This window comes from Cyprinus carpio, chromosome A25 (assembly GCF_018340385.1).
Source record: "Cyprinus carpio isolate SPL01 chromosome A25, ASM1834038v1, whole genome shotgun sequence".
NCBI lineage: Eukaryota > Metazoa > Chordata > Actinopteri > Cypriniformes > Cyprinidae > Cyprinus > Cyprinus carpio.
The window spans coordinates 13,299,526-13,319,259 of NC_056596.1; the positions used below are offsets into that span (position 1 = coordinate 13,299,526).

The 19,734-nt window shown below is 37.1% G+C and overlaps 1 protein-coding gene across 3 annotated transcripts in view; it reads left to right on the plus strand.

The window, feature by feature from the left end:
* Nucleotides 1-16,999, plus strand: part of LOC109069958 (talin-2) — a 136,864-nt gene extending 119,865 nt beyond the window's left edge. For 2 of the 3 annotated variants that reach the window (XM_042715592.1, XM_042715593.1), the window contains exons 45-58: nt 1,610-1,776; nt 1,931-2,114; nt 2,536-2,661; nt 3,882-3,998; nt 6,247-6,432; nt 6,791-6,898; nt 6,978-7,083; nt 9,108-9,113; nt 9,794-9,918; nt 13,709-13,834; nt 14,198-14,260; nt 14,359-14,541; nt 14,639-14,764; nt 16,477-16,999. In XM_042715592.1, the coding sequence (XP_042571526.1) occupies nt 1,610-1,776; nt 1,931-2,114; nt 2,536-2,661; nt 3,882-3,998; nt 6,247-6,432; nt 6,791-6,898; nt 6,978-7,083; nt 9,108-9,113; nt 9,794-9,918; nt 13,709-13,834; nt 14,198-14,260; nt 14,359-14,541; nt 14,639-14,764; nt 16,477-16,605 (1,752 nt within the window). In that variant the 3' untranslated portion in view covers nt 16,606-16,999. The remainder of the gene's footprint in view (nt 1-1,609; nt 1,777-1,930; nt 2,115-2,535; nt 2,662-3,881; nt 3,999-6,246; nt 6,433-6,790; nt 6,899-6,977; nt 7,084-9,107; nt 9,114-9,793; nt 9,919-13,708; nt 13,835-14,197; nt 14,261-14,358; nt 14,542-14,638; nt 14,765-16,476) is intronic. The other variant, XM_042715594.1, reaches the window with a different exon arrangement.
* The last annotated feature ends 2,735 nt before the right edge of the window (nt 17,000-19,734 follow it).

The following is a 19,734-nucleotide window of genomic DNA, read 5'->3' on the forward strand; positions in this document are numbered from 1 at the left end:
GCTGAAGTGCCCTTGAGCAAGGCACTGAACCCCCAGTTGCTCCCTGGGCGCTGGACTGTGCCCACTGCTCCGGGTGTGTGTTCACTTCTCACTGCTGTGTGTGTGCACTTGGATGGGTTAAATGCAGAGCACCAATTTCGAGTATGGGTTACCATACTTGACAAATGTCACGACTTCAACATAAAACCTTTTAAAATACCCACATCACCCTAGTGACCACATAGCAACACACCTAAGTGGTCATCGCAGGATATTCCGCCATGATTCCAGTTCGAAGTGAACGTGTATGTGCCATTCAAAGTGCATTGAAGTGTGCGAGACATGAATTTAAATTGTATTTATTTACCGAGGTATATGATGCCACACTGTCCGTGTAGGAAGACGTTGCACAAGCAGGGGGTTGCGTGGACTGGAATTGAGAACCGCTGGAGTAGATGACATTCGTCAGTGTGTCATATTGTCTTTGATTACATCTCAGTAGCTGGAGTTGGTCTGTCCCACTGTGGTGGCGCTGTGACCCCTCACTGCTTTAAATGAGCTCTGTTAAATGTGTCCACGTCCCCCACCGGCCCCATTCAGTTCAAACCTCAGCTCTGCCTGCAATCATTTCTCTAGTAAACGTGAATAGAGATGGTCACATTCGAATGCCTCCTTTATGGTTTTTTCATCTTCTCGTGAAGAAATTTCTATCGTTCTCTCTCACTCTCTTTCTGAAAGTGTTAGTGTAATGGTCTCACTTTAATGGACTTGTTCATCTTTCTTTCAGCTGTTTGTCAGAGCCCATCACTCAATATTTGTCTCTCTCTGATGTTGATGATGGTGGAAGCAATTATGTTTATACAGATCTAGGATCAGTTTACAGTGCCTCTATTGTAGCTTGTAGGAACACTCATTATATTATATTATATTATATTATATTATATTATATTATATTATATTATATTATATTATATTATATTATATTATATTATATTTGTTAAATAATATTTAACGAGATAGCAATTATACATTTTGTTTAATTTATTGTAATTATGTCCTGGTTTCACAGACAGGGCTTAGACTAAGCCTGGATTAGGCCATAGTTCAATTAGGATATTTAAGTAATTTTTATAAATGTCAAAAAAACGTGTTGTGCATCTTGAGACAAAACAAGGGCACTGACATTAATCAACATTATAAAATTCAATTGAATTATTAAACTATTTAAATTATATAATTATCATATATTAATCAAAAAAATATTGAATTATTATTGTTATTAAATTATATTATATATGATGTTATTTTATATAATCTTAAACTATATAAATGATGTAATTATAAAATATTAAATAACATTTTAAAACAAATTATTTATAGTTATAATACAGTACAGTATGGTATAATATATGTATTTCTAATTAAAATATTTAAATTACATTACAAAACCTTCTAAAACTTCATAATTATTATATTAAAAAAAAAAAAAAATTTAAATAAATAAATTTAGTACATTAAATGAAATATTCATTTCATTACTGACACCCAAGAAAAGTGCTACAGGCTTAGAAAGCTGTCCCAACTCTGCCTATGGAGTTTATAATGAAGTGTGATTCACTGTCTCCTGCAGGTGTCCATGGTGTTGTCAGCCCTGCAGGCTGGTAATAAAGGAACTCAGGCATGTATAACTGCAGCCAGTTCTGTCTCCGGCATCATCGCTGATCTGGACACCACCATCATGTTCGCCTCTGCTGGCACACTTAACGCAGAGAACGAAGAGTCTTTTGCAGATCACAGGTGAGACCTAGCAGAGCATAATAAAGTTTCAGCATCACATATATAAAATGATAAAGGTTTGTTTTATTAATGTTTTGCATATACTTGAGCTCCAAAAATAGTGTATTTTATGTTATTTTTATAGTGTAAGTGTATTTGTTTCTGCACACTTTAGAGAGAACATATTGAAAACCGCTAAAGCTTTGGTTGAAGACACCAAGCTGCTTGTGTCTGGTGCTGCATCGAGCCAGGACAAACTAGCCCAGGCGGCCCAGTCCTCTGCCAAAACTATCACACAGCTCACTGATGTGGTCAAACTTGGCGCTGCGAGCATGGGCTCAGAGGACCCCGAGACACAGGTGCACATTTCTCTGTTTGTGCGTTTTCATAATCTCTCATAGATTTTCACGCCAAAATTTCAGTAGACATTACCATTCTGTCTGCTCCTATATTTTTATCCTGGACTATATTTATCCTTTTTCACACCCTGACTCAGTGTAATGATAATATCATTAGCTCTCCTCTCAAATGTCTCGACGTTTGGGTGCAGACACTCTCTGACTCACAGCCAATGGTATGTATCATGACACATCTCTGGCCAAAATCTAAACTACACGTTGAGAATTAATGTATCATAATGTATTGTATGTTATTATACAGGTGGTTCCGATAAAGAACTGCACCACTGGAGGTGTGCAATGCATCATGGAAGTGGATAAAGCCAGTAGCATATCATGACTAAAAGTGGTTGTGATAAAGGCTTCTCTCAATCTCTTTCAGGTGGTACTGATAAACGCTGTCAGAGATGTCGCTAAAGCTTTGGCTGAACTGATTAGTGCCACTAAATGTGCCGCAGGCAAGGCAGCAGACGATCCATCCATGTATCAGCTGAAAAGTGCTGCCAAGGTATGTTTGGTTGAAGAATGTTGGCATGTGTGTCTGTAAGTTCCTGTTTGTAGGAAAATAATTATGCGTCTTAGTGAGGATCATATCGTATTATGATGACTATCACTCTGTGTGTGTGTGTGTGTGTGTGTGTGTGTGTGTGTGTGTGTGTGTGTGTGTGTGTGTGTGTGTGTGCCTAAGCCTGTCTAACAGCATGTCCTGTCTCTCATTCTCTTGGCTGGGTGCTGTCTTCACTTGCTGTCATCTTGGTGTGTGGCCACAAATCAAACCCAATCTTACAGTGATCATAGTGTATATGTGAGTGATTCAGTGGCCACGCTGCAGGGTACAGAACCAAGCTGTGTGTGTATACAGCATAAGGACTGCTTCCTTCCTTTCCTCTCTTCTTTTTTTCTGTCTTTTCTCCAATGCAATGTATGATTTGCTACATGGCAATACTGATTAATTTTGTAAACCTAATTAAAAGTAAATTAAAATTGCACTCACTTCTGCAGTTATTCTGTGGATCAGAGCACACAGTTTATCATATGAAGTGATAAAACTATCTCCAGACTTGTTTAAACAGAAATTGATGTGGACCGCACATATTTCAAAGCATTCTCTAATCCCTTAATCATTAACCTTGTGCTGTTAAACCTCTGGGATTAACTTCCGCATACATGCAACATGATATCTTCTATTTTATTTAGCATACTTAAATAATGAGTTGTTATCCTGTTGTGGCCTTCACAGAAAGATTTTTTACATTCCTCCAACATATGGTCACTTCAGATCCTCTGGGATTTTGCTTCAGACATTCACTGCGCTTTTTTCTTCAGTATATGTTTAAAGTAGTGGTGGCGTCCCTCAGGGCTTTGTCTTAGGCCCCCTTTTGTTTCCTTGGGTTTCCTTCCTTTTACTTTTGTGTTTAAAACTTTACCTAAAGCAAGATTTGGAATCCATTACTGACCTCAGCTGTAGTCCATTAAAAGGTCCAGTTCGATCACCTGACCATTTTCTGATGTTTTGAAATATGATTTAGATTTGAGTTTTTTTTACCTCTTTTCGATACAGCTGTTCTTGTCATAGCATTGCATCTGACCTTATTTCAGTGTGTTAGGTGAGAAACTGTTCACAAATCTGTTGACATTCTCTAGTAGAGCTCACTTAAGCTATCATACATAAAGCTGAAAAAGGTCCAGTCCGAAACTATGACCTCCCTATGTTTTCTGATGTTACAGGTGATGGTAACGAACGTGACCTCTCTGCTGAAAACTGTGAAAGCGGTGGAAGATGAAGCCACTCGCGGGACGAGGGCTCTTGAAGCCACTATTGAGTGCATCAAACAGGAACTCACTGTATGCAACATTCTTTGTGTGAATATTGAAATATTCAAAGAGATAAAGTGCTTCCCACTTTTAAAGAGTTCTTCAAAAAAGTACATACAGTCATTATTTTCTAACCCTCATGTGGTTCAAAACCTGTATGTGGAACACAGAAGAAGATATTTTGAAAGTTAATGGGATCTAAACATCATTGCATGGACAAAAAAACACTGAGATATAGGGCTCTGCGATATCACGATTTTTGATCTTGGATGATTAAAATGTCTCCACGTTCTGCTATTAAATTAATATTGTAGTATTGTGAGTTTCATTCAAACATTTCGTTCTGACATGCACTTTTTCTAAGCACGTCCACTTGACACTCGCTCACACTAAGAAGCCTATCAAACAGCGCCTGATCAGGACTAAGTTATCTTTTGCATCTGATTGCGCTAATAATGTCAAAAACACACAAGGTTTTCATGTAAACACAGTTGGTTATGTCTAAAGTGAAAGTAGACAGTAGAGAGAAAAATGTAAGCGTGCCTGTATATTATGCTGCATTCATGCCATGTGATAATTACTGTAATTTTGAGATGACAGCATGTGTCGTTCTACTTGGAGCTGTTCACACCCTTGGACTCAGAACTATCGCACTATCAATACCTAAACATAGCGCCTAATGAATCTTAGGTGGTCAGCTGGTAGTGGTACAAATTGTAGCTCTCAGAAAACTCCCAGTTCACAAGTTATAATTACGAGTTCTACAAGGATGTGAACGCTTTTTATGAGTTGGACTCTCGTAATCACGGTAATTATGATATGGCATAAACGCACCTTTAGATGCATGCAGGTCTTAAAGCATCAGTACTTAACATGATGCCGCTTGTCATTAAAGGGATAGTTCACCCAAAAATTTAAATTCTGTCATTATTTACTCACTCACATGTTGTCCCAAACATGTATTAATTTCTTGTGTTGAACACAAAAGTTATTTTAAAGAATGTGGGTAACCAAACAGTTGCTGGTCCCCATTGACTTTGATAATAGGGGGGAAAATTACTGTACTATGGAAGTCAATGGTGACCAGCAACTGTTTGGTTACCCACATTCTTCAGAATAACTTTAATGATCAACAGAAGAAAGAAACTCATTCAGGTTTAAAACCACTTGAGAGTGAGTAAATGATAACATAATTGTTATTTTTGGCTGAACTATTGCTTTAATGTAAATAAAAATATAAAAAAAATAAAAAACATAGAAAAATCACTCACTGCTCTTGATAGAAAAACTTTAATACAGTTGTTTTAAAGGAATGAATGTAAAATAATATATACAGTGTATGTAGTGTTTAATTTCTTGAATGCTACTGCTAAATACACCTACCATACCTAAAAAAATTAAGTATTGTTTGTTTTGTTTGTATGTTATGTGTATTTGTAATGTGTATTTTTTCTTATTTTATAATAACAAAGATAAAATAATTACATAATCATTTATACAGTTTTTGTTACAAAATAAAAAAACCAACATAAAAAATAATACCTATAAAATCTTTAATAATAAAAAAAATAAAATAACTTACATTCAACACTAGAACAAACATCAAAAAACAAAAACCAACATTACAAATAAAAATCACAAAACACTAAATCTAAACTTCTTTAATAAAAAAAAAAAAAAAAAATCGTGATATGATATTTTTACCATATCGCCCACTCCTACTGAGACATTTGTCAAAATATCTTCTTCAATTCCTTTAAGCACTTGGGACTAGTTAGTACATGTCATGCTCATTTTTATTCTATTTAAGATGCTAATACAGTTAACTTGTATTACAATCTGGCTGTTAATTAGTACCAATTAGGTCCAGCCTAATTAATTTTAGCCCAGACAGAGGTAAAAACCCATCCATCTGTGATATGAACTGGTAATACAGAATAATACAACCTGTGAGCATTGCCTGTTCACCATCTGCTCCTCGTTCTCCTTCTCCCATGGGCATCCCTACTCCACTTATCAGAGGCCATGTGAGAGACTGAGACTGTGGTACAGAAAGGCACAAGATTTATCATCTGGATTAATGCTCCTGTTATCAGATGCCCTTCAGGACTTTAGGAAATCCTGATGGCATTACTGTATTACTGCACAAAAAAATCATCCCTGGTCATGTGACTGATTCTAACAATGTATGATTCGCTGAAGAGTTGTAAATATGTTATTTCTATTATGTATAAAATATTTCTTCATTTCCCTGACTGTTGCATCATCTGCTTTCCAGGTTTTCCAATCCAAGGATGTTCCCGAGAAATCTACCACCCCAGAAGAGTTCATCCGCATGACCAAGGGCATCACCGTAGCGACGGCCAAAGCGGTGGCAGCAGGCAACTCTGCTCAGCAGGAGGATGTGATATCCACTGCCAACCTGAGCCGCAAAGCCATCTCCGACATGCTGACCACCTGCAAGGTGCTTATCCACCATCACACACACATATGCCCAATCACACAAACACTCTCTCACCGTATGCTGACCAACTGTATGGTGGAAATCCACAAACACTTGAATACCAACAAAATGAGTTTGTTGTGCGTGTGAGCACACAATGCACAATGCATGACGTTTGCTCCATTTCTCAAATTCATTTGGCACTAACCTACTTTTGACTCCTAAAGTGCACCCTCTAGTGTCATCGTGATGTAATGCATTTCCTACAGTCCACAGATTCCTATAAAGCTACAGAATTGTCCCTCAAAATTACAAAAATCTGCAGATTTGATCTGGAGCTAATCATCACATACCATAAATTTGTGTTCATGTCTTGCAGCAAGCCGCGTACCACCCAGAAGTGGGCAAGGATGTGAGGAATAAAGCTCTGCTCTACGGCATCGAATGCACCACCGGATACATCGACTTGCTCGAACACGTCCTGCTTGTGAGTGGGCTGACAGTTTTTACAGGATGTTTTTGTGCTTGGGTTTCTGTGATTAACCTCATGTGTTTACTCCACACAGGTCCTGCAGAAGCCCACAGCCGAACAGAAACAGCAGTTGGCCGCACTGTCCAAGAAAGTGGCGGGCTCAGTCACAGAGCTCATCCAGACTGCTGAAGCCATGAAAGGTGAGCACACACAAATGGGTATGCCACAATGGGACTGAAGTTGGTCCCAAAGAATTTTTTTTTTTATTAAATATTGATGGAGCAACACAATTAGTGTGAAAAAAATGGATTAAAACACATCTAATAAAGCGTTAATAAAAACAAAAAAAAAAACTTTCTTAAAAACAACTAACCAAAAAAAATACCAAACACGTAGATGAGTTTGCTTCTTCATGGGAACAGAATTGGACAAATGTCCAAATGTTTGGACTCTCGGGGGTCGCACACCGGACGAGAAGCGCAGCGCAGCGCCGCGTCGCGTCGCGCCACGTCTTTAAAATTCGAACACATTGTTTTCTATGAGTGTACACACACCGGCGGCGCCATTCGGCGTCTGTCCGCGGCGCCCAGCTAACGCTGTTCAAATTCCTGCCGCGCCACGGAGCGCCATCTGCATAGTTGTTGTATTAAATAACATAATATTTGTTTTCAAAACCGTTGTTTCATACATTATACCAAGATACCACTGCTGCCCCCCCTGCAAAAATACTACTTACATTAGTTGTACAGCTTGAATAAAATGTTAACATATATAAATAAATGTATAATAAACGTAGTCCTTTTAATCTTTTATTTTTCTCTCGAGACATTTAATACAGTATTTGCCTGTCGTGATAATTCAAAGCCACCTGCTGGATTTACCAGGTCTCAACCGTCACACTTCAGGTCATTAAAATAGCGGAGTAGCGGACCGCAAAAGACAAAAAACTAGTCAACGACGCAGGGAAATACCCAGAATTATATGCAACCAACCATAGATATCTTCAAAGACAACACGAGGAAGTCATAAACGTGGAGGAAGATAGCGTTTGTCATCGGTTTTTTAGGTAAGAATGTCTAATTTTCGATCTGAGGGGTAAAATGTTCTGTGACTGAACAGTCCTTAGAAACGTTAAGAAATAAGCATACCTATAAAAATATGTGGCTTCTTTGTTTTTATTGAGCGAATTGTATTAGTACCTACTGCATTGGAAATGTTGAAATTGCTTATAATAATACAAACAATTTATGAATGGCAATCTAGAATGCTAATGAAAATCTAGACTAAATTATAACACATATTCTTTTCATTAATTAACGTTCAAAAACTCAGCTATTATCAATTTAAATAATATATGTAAAATAATAATAATAGCCTAATAAATGAAGTCAAATCTCATTCAATCTTGTGCTCAGAACTTGATTCGATATTGAGCTCCAGCGTATAGGAATGTGCACCGGTGTGCGATACACCTACATGTGGCGCGACGCGGCGCTGCGCTTCTCGTCCGGTGTGCGACACCCCTTGAGGCTGTCCAACATGTAGATGAGTTTGTTTCGTCATGGGACAGATTTGGAGAAATGTAGCATTATGTCACTTGCACCAGTGGATCCTCTGTAGTGGATCCTCTGAATGGGTGCCGTCAGAATGAGAGTCCAAACAGTTTATAAAAAATCCTAATAATCCACAAGTAATCATCTTGTGAAGCGAAAAGCTGCATGTTTGTAATAAGTCCATCATTAAGTTGTTTTAATTTCAAACCGTTGCTTCCAGCAAAGAGTCCTCTATACATAATATTGTGGATATAATATAATATAGTATACTAATATAGTGGCAAAACTCAATTTTGGTGTGAGAGGGCAATAGGGGGGACAAACTCCTTTACATCTTGGAGGCCTGAGGGTAGGTAATTTTCAGCAAATTGTAATTTTTGAGTGAATTATTCCTCTAAATGTAGTTATATTTGCACTATAATCCAATTATAATGAAAAAAATCTAACATATTTAGTTTAATTTTGCAAATAATTGGTTGTCAAATTATGAGTTTTTCACAAGCACAGATTTTATGTGGGCCTGGTAATGATATATGAGTTTAGAGCTAATGTGGAAAATTGCAGGTCGATTGAGCTGAATTTGTGCAGGTTTAATACAGCCACTGGGCTGAAGGCACTCTCTTGCTCTTTTCTATAACACTACTTTGTTGTTTTTTCCTTTTCTGCCACAGATGGAGGTGAGTATGATACACAGTGTTGTCTTTCTCCAATATCAGGCCACACACATACAGACGGAATACTGACCAGCATGGACACACACACTCATACAATGAGTAATAGTGTGAGAGAAAAGAGAAGAAGGGATAATATTCAGTTCCCTTAGGTTTAACATAATCCTCAAACACATTCTCACCATCTGTTTTCACAAGATGTTTGAACAAAACAGACGTCTTTTAATGCCTCTTGAATGTCGGTAAAGGAGAATGTATTGCAAAGCATATTTGCTCCATAAATTGCTGCACTGTGTTTACCTTAAAGTTATAGTTACTAAAGGTTGTGGCATCCATTCTTTATCTTACATTATCATTTATCATAAATTGCCATTATTATTTATTATATTTATGTATGATATATTTATTATCATTTTTAGACTTTTCTGTAATAATTGGGGGGTTCATAAAAGTAGGATTTATTTCCTTTAATTTTTGTAAGGGTCTTGTGTTGGAATGTGATTTTCTGTATACAGGAGGTTTTTGGTTTGAATCGCATGCCTTTTTTTTTCTTAAATTTTTTTACTTAAAATTTGTTTTTTCATGTCATACCATGTTTACTCTCTCCATGTGCATGTGTTATATATAAATATTGTAAGTGCATTGAAAATGAGGGTCATGTTGACAATGTTTGCACTTCCTCTCAGGTTCAGAGTGGGTGGACCCAGAAGACCCCACGGTGATAGCAGAGACGGAGCTCCTGGGTGCTGCTGCATCCATCGAGGCCGCGGCCAAGAAACTGGAGCAGCTGAAGCCCAGAACCAAACCAAAGGTATCTATCCATCCATCTTCTGAATGCAAACAAACACACTATGCTGTGATCAGCCCGCCAACACAACTATGTCAGATCATTTCCACCAAAGGCTGCGGGAACGTTTCATTCCTATGTTATATTTGGGGGGAGGTGATGTTATTTTTGTAATTTTAGGACTTGAAGACTTCAGGATGTGGTGTTTTTGTATTTTCGTGGTGTTTGGGAAGTTTGTGCACATCTGTGTAGCTTTTTCTTTGTTTTTTTTTTGTTTTTTCACTAACAATTTGATATTTTGTAGTCTGGTGAGCACTGAACTTAAAATGATCGTCTGGTTTTTGGCTTGTTGGGCTTTTTTGTGATCCGTCTTGCATCTCAGTTACTCAGTATTGTGAAGTTTCGTTTTAGAGCATGCTGAACTTTTAGTCAATCAATCTGAAACTCATCTCTAAGAAAGTCAGCACTTTTTAGAAATGATTTTCCCTGAAGCTCTTTTATTGTTTCATCCATCTGTATTATAGTTTAGCTGTCAGTGATGCTTTTCACCTAAAAAACAAAAAAGCATTCATCCACATTTTGCCGCTCAGAGCTGAAACTGTTTCCCTCTTGAGTGTCTCAGTGATTAACATTTACTGCCACAGACGGAATACTGTACAGAGAGATAACATCCATCCATCGTCCCATAAATGTCTATCTGTCTATCTATCTGTCTGTCTGTCAAGCTCTCTGTGCATCGCCTGTCTGTCTGTCTGTCTGTTTGTATATCTATATTTTTTTGCCTGTCTGTCTATCTGTCTGTATATCTGTCTGTTTGTATATCTATATTTCTGTCTCTCTGTCTGTCTATCCATCTATATTTTTTGTCTGTATCTGTCTGTCTGTCTGTCTGTCTGTTTGTATATATATATCTGTCTGTCTGTCTGTCTGTCTGTTTGTATATCTATATTTCTGTCTGTCTGTCTGTCTGTCATTCGTCCGTCCCTCTGTCTGTCTGTTTGTATATCTATATTTCTGTCTGTCTGTCTGTCTGTCTATCTATCTATCTATCTATCTACCTATTTGTCTATCTATCTGTCTGTCTGTCTGTCTGTCTGTCTTCCGTCCGTCCCTATCTCTGTTTGTATATCTATATCTGTCTGTCTGTCTGTCTCTATCTATCTGTCTATCTATCTATCTATCTATCTATCTGCCTCGCCTGTCTGTCTGTCTACTTGTCTATCCATCTATCTGTCTTCCCTTCACCTCTCCTTCCTTCCATCCTACTTTACAACCAAACTACCTGTCTGTCTGTCATCTGTCCGTCCGTCTATCTGTTTGTATATCTATATTTCTGTCTATCTCTCTATCTATCTGTATGTCTGTCTGTCTGTCTGTCTGTCATTCTTCCGTCCGTCTATCTGTTTGTATATCTATCTATCTGTCTGTCTGTCTGTCTGTCTGTATATAAACAAAACTTACTTCCTCCTTCCAACCAATCAACCATCTCTCTCCTTCTATCTATCAATCCTGTCTGTCTCTGTCTATCTATTTATCTGTCTGTCTGCTTGTATATCTATATTTATGTCTGTCTGTCTATCTATCTATCTATCTGTCTGTCTGTGTGTTTGTATATCTATATTTCTGTCTGTCTATCTATCTGTCCGTCCGTCTGTCCGTCCATCCGTCTGTTCTATCCTTCTGTATGTCTGTTGATTGGTCTGTCTTTGTGTCTGTCTGTGGTTCATTCTATCTAATATTCTGTCTTTCATCCAGTCTATGGTTTGTTCTGTCTGTCTGTCATTATGTGTGTTGTTCTGTCTTGCTGTATCTTTCATTCTGTCTTTCTATCTGTCTTTAGTTCTGTCTGTCTGTCTGTCTGTCTGTCTGTCTGTCTGTCTGTCTGTCTGTCCCTCCCTCTGCTCTTTAGCTCTCTGTCTCACTGTGTTGTGTTAGTCAGGTCAGGTTCATATATTCTGGAAAGAAGGATGAATATAAGTTGGTGTAATGTTGTCACCTTCAGTCCATTCAGACATTCATTGTTGATTTTTCATTTCATTAACCTCTGCAGACTCTGCTAAACCACATTTCACAGACTGTCTCACATTTAGAGCTCTACATCACACCCCAATAAACATTCTGAACTGGTTTATAGCACATTAATATGTTTGTTCACTGTTACATGATTTAATGAGGATGGAATACAGCACATATCAGGATACAATGTCACTGGTGTTTATTATTGTCCCTGGAGCTTTCTTTACTGTTTCCACTAATCTTCATTCCTCACTTCCCTCTTTCCTCTACCCATCCTTGTCTTTTCCCTGCTATCCCAGCATGCCCTGCTCTCTTGTGCTCTCCTATCCTCTCCTCTCTTTCCCCATGTTCTTGAGGTGAGGTAGACCTGGAAGCCTTTCTGCAGGGCTCTGTTTGATATGTTTGATATATTAGGTTGTTATTCTGTCCAACTATATATCTAGAATTTTCCTACAGTGTCCTGCTCTGTCTCCAGACTTGTGTGTGTTCTGTTTATGACTTGTTCATGAACGTGTGTGTTTTTGTGGCTTCAGACAGATCAATTTGTGTAGGTGGCACGCAAGGGTGTGTCTTAAGTCCGTTAGAATTGTGCCATTTCCTTTGACGCTGTTGATTCTGAACGGTGTGAACCTAAGAAATGGCACCTCCATTCCACAAGGTGTCACCCTCAGATCACTTTGTCGAAGTTACATCTCACCTTTTCCCTTTCATCGCCTGTACTATTAATGCAGTATGTAGTATGCTGTTTGCACCAAATTTTTATTAAAAGTTTAGTATATAATGAGCACACTGCATGTATTATTATATCCCACAATGCACTTAATATAGCCTTCCGTTTACAGTTTGATAGATGAACCAGAAGACAACATTTTCAACATCACTAATCATTACTTTATCAAACTTTTAAAACAAATGGATTCAAAGTCCAAAGTAAATGTTATTTTCACATCATGTGACAACAGTGTGACACACTGCTGTTTGAAACATTTTTCATTTCTGTATTACCATCTGTTTTACAACTAAATAGTTGTCTGTACAGTATATGCTGCACCATCTCTAGTAGGCTAGTATTCCATTAGGAACATAGTGAAATAAAGATAATATATATATAATATAAAAATAGCATTATTACCATACTACTTACTACATACTACTTGTGATATTTTTTCAGTATGCATTATATACATTTTTCTATGTATGACCATATGCATGGAATATCTACTGCATTTGCCAAAATGTGCTGTATAAAACCAATCCACTTTGCATGGATTACTATATCCCACAGTGCAATTTTCTCTACCTTCCGATTCCAGTGTCACATTTCATACATACAGAAAATAAGCATTCTGTGCACCCAGTACATGCTGCATACTCTAAATGTATTACAAGCAGACTAGTAGTATGCTATTCTGAACAAACTATCACTCTTTGTTTGTATAGTGGAATGTAAGTCAACCTTTAGGGTGTGGTTTTTGATTAACTAATTAGTGGAAATCTGTCAGATGAAATTTATTTTCTGGGATCAACACAATGTGTGTCTTGAAGTTTTTTTTAAATTATAGTATAATAACAGATAATAAAATCTCAGTTCCACAAATGGATTTGAAGTTATGTCTTGTTGAGAGGATTCTTACCAGTCAGCTTAGATAAAGCATTTCATCTTTATAATAATTACATTTATTTGAAGGTATTAGCATGGTTTCATTTCCAGCTATGTCAGCCAGCAGTGAGCCAAGAGTATTCATTACACTTAATAAGGTGACAGTTTGTTATATCTCTTGCTTTCTTATTTTCGCAGCAAGCCGATGAGTCTCTGGACTTTGAGGAGCAAATCTTAGAAGCGGCGAAATCCATCGCTGCAGCAACCAGCGTTCTGGTCAAATCTGCATCGGCCGCTCAGAGAGAGCTCGTAGCACAGGGCAAGGTGCTAAAATCATTTAACACACATATATATATTTTTTTTTTAAACATACATATGTTTTCTACTTTTGAGTGTTGTTATTGCTATTAAAAATCTTTTTGTTAATTGAAATAAAGCTGAAAAAACATTAATCTTTCACTTAAAAAATTGAAACAGAAATTTCCTTGGCAACTGAATTAAATAAATTGCTAAAATTACTAAAACAAAAATAAATTAAAGCTAAATAGTAAAATTACTACAACTTTAAAATTAAATTAAAATGTAAAAATAAAAGCAAAATTTAAAATATTAATATGTTCTATAATAGTACATAAATAATAGTGAAATAACATTGACACTTTTTAATATTTTTGGTATTTGATGTAGGTGGGCTCCATCCCTGCCAATGCAGTAGATGACGGCCAGTGGTCCCAGGGTCTAATATCAGCAGTAAGTTGAAGTTATCACCATTGCAATAGATGTAAAGTTGCTTTGACCAGAAGCATCAGCTAAATGACAATTATAATTTGAATCCTTTCCTCCTTTAGGCCCGGATGGTTGCAGCCGCCACAAGTAACCTGTGTGAGGCTGCCAATGCTTCAGTCCAGGGTCACGCCAGCGAGGAGAAGCTCATTTCCTCTGCCAAACAGGTGGCGGCTTCCACCGCTCAACTGCTGGTGGCCTGTAAAGTCAAAGCAAACCAGGACTCAGAGGCCATGAGGAGATTACAGGTTACAATCACTTGAATAATACAAAATTATATGAGTTCTAAGTGAAAAACAACTAAGTTGTAGTTTATTCATTTATTTATTTTTTGTGTTTGCACAGGCTGCTGGTAATGCAGTCAAGAGAGCATCTGACAACCTGGTGAAAGCAGCACAGAAAGCAGCCTTCGATAAAGCCGAAGACAACAGTGTCGTGGTTAAAACGAAATTCGTAGGTGGAATCGCTCAGGTGAGATTCTTCCCATGTTCCCAAAGAGAAAAAAAAAAAATCTGAATCTGCTCGTCCACAGCAGTTTTTAAATATTTCTTGACTTGCTCAATTCAAAAAAGATTTGACATTTAGAACTGCATTGTGGATCTACAAAGCCATTGGCGGGATTTGAAAGCTGTGGTTTTTTACAAAGCATCTACAGCTGACATCTTACGCCAGGCCGCTGTATCCACAAACAGCTCATTTTCACGTTTCATCCCGGGCCAGATGCACATTAATTAAAGGCTGCGTGTCTGCCTATTCAAAGCTTCCTTCCTCCCAGAATGCCTTCATGTGTTGTCTTCATCTTGAGAGGGCACTGGAATATTCTGAACATCTGAGAAAACCCGTTGAGTGGATGGCGTGAGTGTTTGCATGCACCCTCGAATCGTTGCCAGCACAACAAAAAGAAGCTTTTTGGACTGAGTCAGTCCCTCTTCAGAAGGTCAAGCCTTGATCTATCCGTCCCATTCCTTAAATCCACAAAAATGTTACACTCTTAGGAAAATAACTGGTTGTCTATTGCAGATCCAGGTCAACTTTTTCTGCAGTACAGTTCTTCATCTAAGGAAATTGGTTTAAAACAATCCACAGGACTGATTGGAGACCAGGTTTTAGATCTGAAACTTTAACATTGTATACAAACAATTGGCACCCATTCGTGAAACGTGAAAAGAAAGGATTTCTGTAAACATTGTTTATAAAAACAATTCTTACATAAATTGAGTTAATCAATCTATGTAAATCATTCTTGCATGAATTGCATTCATCTGCTGTTGTTTGCATTCATGCCACAGAAGCAAAACAGATTTGTACAAACCGTTATTGCATGAATTGCCATAATTATATGTTGCATTTATTTATGCACAAAACACAAGCAAAAAAAATTTGTGTTAATCATTGCTAAAAACCATTCTTATGTAATTTGTTGCATTTGTCACATTCATGCATGCATCTGTGTAAATCATTCTTGCATAAATTGAATTCATCTGGATTTGTTGCATTCATGCAACATAAGCAAACAAAACAACCATAAAAAAACATTCCATCAATAACCACAACAATCATCAGCAATAAAAAAAAAATCATACTAATCACAAAAAAAAAACTTCCATAAATAATCATAAATAAAACCATTCCGTTACAGTCATTTGTTGCTTTATCGTCACATTCATGAATGCGACAAGAACAAGTTTGTGTAAACCATTATTGCGTAAATTGTCAATTACATTCATGTGACATTCATGAAACATGACCAGAAATCATTTCGGAGGTAATCTTCCATACATAAATAGTGATAATCATGTTGCATTCATGCATGAAATGAGCAGAATGAGTTTGTGTAATTCATTTGTGAAACCATGTTTACATTGTTGCATTCTTGCTGCATTCGTTCCTTCCTAATCATTCGGAAAACTGTTCTTAATTCTAGTCTGTAAACTGTCACATTCACCATTAATTTTTGAATCATGAGCAGAACGAATCTGCATGTTCCTAAATCCATTGCAACATACATTTTTGCAAGTGCATTCTCATGTCATGTCACAGCGGAATTTATTTTTCATAAATTGTTCGGAATTATATCGCAGTGTAACAGTTTACACAAGAATCGTTTTTGGAATGATTTACACAGGAATTTGTTTTCATGAATGTTGCCCATTCAGTGACTAATAGTTGTGCATTATTTCCAGATCATCGCAGCACAGGAAGAGATGCTCAGAAAGGAGAGGGAGTTAGAAGAAGCCCGGAAGAAACTCGCCCACATCCGACAGCAGCAATACAAGTTCCTGCCCAGCGAACTGCGAGAAGACCAGAGCTGAACACGCCTCGTCTGATTGGACGTGATATCCATCGGATCATGATCGATTCGGGTGATTGGCTGCTCCTTATATGCAGAGCTAGAGATGTCACACGTCATTGGTGTGTAACTGTCAGGTGACTTGTTAAAGTTAAATGTGATTGGCTCACATGGGACTAGCGCCACTGATTGGCTGTATGTTGGGGTATGAATGGATTTCCTCTTACATAGGGCTAATACTGATTCTTGTTTTTTTAATCATGTATTAAGGTGTAAAGCACTTGTTAGAGGTTTGTTTGCGCGTGCGTGTGTGTGTGTGTGTTTTACGTATCAATAGTATGCCACACATTGGCGATCGCTTAGCGCAAGAATCGCGATAATTAATCCTACACAATGTCAGTGTGTCATGTTTTATAAAACAAAAAAAATGAAAAAATAAAAATATAAAAAACTCACACCAAAAAAACACAAAAAATACACATAAAAAATACACACACTAAGAATTATGACAGAACATAATAATCTATTAATATTCGCTCGCGTGACGATAAGCTGGCTCTAGAATGCACTGCTCGATTCATACATGTCCCACTCTAGAACTGGATTATGTTAGAAAGGTTATGAATTCTAGCTAGTTGTAAGGAAAGAATGTACTGGTGCGCTTTGTCGTGTTATTTATTCTTAGCAGAACTTTATTCTTCCAGCTTCTCTTTTTGTTTGTAGAAGGAAGTATCATGTCTTTCAGTTCTTTTAATTCATGCAAATAGTTTCATTCAGTCGTCTCTTCCAAACACAAAATACCCACCAACCCTCATTTCTTTTCTAAAAATAACAAGCTACCACACCACTCATACTAATATGTTTGGAATAACATGCTACCATACTACTCATACTATTTCTGCAGATGCATACTTTGCACAGTATGCACATTTTCTTTATTGAAATAACCAGACGATCTACTATATTTGCCGAAATGTGCAGCATGGTGAAACGGTACACTGTGTGGAACACTATATCCCACAATGCAGTGTGCTCAAATTCATTTTTTATTTCCAATGTAATGAATGAACTGAAAAATAATACCAGACACAATTTTGGCTTTATTCGAAATAGCATACTAGCATACTACATATCTTTAGTTTGCGGCAAAATTTTCACATTTTTTGCACAAAATTGGATCCAAATCTTAAAAACCTTTTGAAAACAATCTGAATTAAATGTGTTGAGGTGTGTCAACAATATAACACATTGCTGTCTGCATACTGCACACTATTTAACATGCTATTTTTTAAATAGTAGACCGTAAACAGTGTATACTATTTTAAGTATTAAATAAGCAGAATGCTAGCATTTCATTCCTAAATTTTAACCTCTGTCTAGAGCTGTGTTAGAAGAAAATCTGGCTACATGGCAAGGTCATGTGACAACAATGTAGCATACTTAGCGTCTGAAATGTTTATCGTTGAATCTTAATAATCCAGACTGTTTCACATACTATTTTTAAAACAATAGTAGGCAGTATGCAGTATATGCAGTACGCGAAGCGCAAGTATTCCATTCCGAACGCAGCCAGAATCTCAGTGTTGTACTTTCTGATAAAACACATACGCTCGCATTTCTGGTCTTTTTGAGATCTGTTTTGCAATAGATCCACCGCAGATCAACTTCCTGTTTGAGATTGTACCTGCATGGCTGTTAGGAACACAGCAGGAAGCGCAGTGTAGTCTTACCTGCAAATATCTCTTCTGCTTATCGTGTACTTTGTGTGTGTTTTTGGTAAGAAAATCCCAGTGGAATCTTTTAAGAGGGTGTCATTCTTGTTTCATTTCCTGTTTGCGTTCTGTAGGAAACGTGTGGCACTTAAAAGACGAGAACTGACTGTTGTGACTTCAGATCTGGACTGCATTGTGTCATAGTGCCTTAATCTGACTTCTGCAGTAGCTCAGTGTGTACAAGTTGCTCTTTTATGCTGCTTAAGGACCAGATTTCACTGGAATTTAATGTTAAGGTGTTTCGGATCAGCAACAGAGCTCTGTCTAATGATGCTGAGCAAGTATAAGCATCGCCCGTCTTTAAATGAGTGGAGCAGATGTCCTTTGTCCTGTCCGAACTAGCTTTGGATGTGTACAGCATTGTTTCCAGTCTAATCAGAGTATGGCGACTAAATCTGACGTCCATTGGGCGGCCGTTTGATTCTGTTCTGCAATATTGTACCTACTGAGGCCTAAAGATGCACTTGCCTTGGCAGGCCGCTATACTGCCGCAGACGTTTAGATGTAGAGCTTCACTACAAAGTAACAAACCACGAGTAGAAAAGGAAGGATGTGATTGTTTCTGTCAGCACTGACTGCTTTCAGCTTGTCCACGTGAAGTAGAATATTAAAGTGTCCCAAAAAAGGACAAGGTTATCTTGCTTTTCATTTCAATAAACCACTATGTATGAAGTTGTTGTTTTTTTTTACTTCGAGTTATAGCTATAATGAAGATATTGCAATATGTGGTTGAACATGTGGTGTCTTTCAGTGAAGCCGAAGAAAACAGCAAGAACTATCGCCTTCTTTTGAGCTAGAGTTAGGGCTGTCTTTAATCAGCTGACATAGTGACATTAATAATGATAATAATAATGAACATTAAAATGCTGTATGTATAATATTTATCTGGTCACGAAAGTATTTTTTGTATTGCCCTGAAAATAAAAGAGTTTCAACAAAGTATAATTTGTGAAAGTTTTTTTTTGGGGGGGGGGATTGATAATTACATGATGATAATTACACAGAATTTTGATCATTATAATGTTACAGTTTTTTAATCAGTTGATAGGTAACGCTTTACTTTAGGGTCCTTGTTGCACATCTTATGTGTACTTACAATAATAACAGGAAATTATGCATAATTACAAGCAACTATTCCTAAAACAAATTATAACCGTAATTTTATAGTAAATGTTAATATTAGTCTACTTAGTTGTATAATTACACTGTAACGAGTGCACATACAACAATTGTATGTATATGTATACATACATACATATACATATATATATGTGTGTGTGTGTGTGTTACACACACTATTTATTGTAATTATTCAATTGTATTTATTTTTTAAATATATATTTTTAATATTATATATGTTATTTTTTATTAAAGGGTTT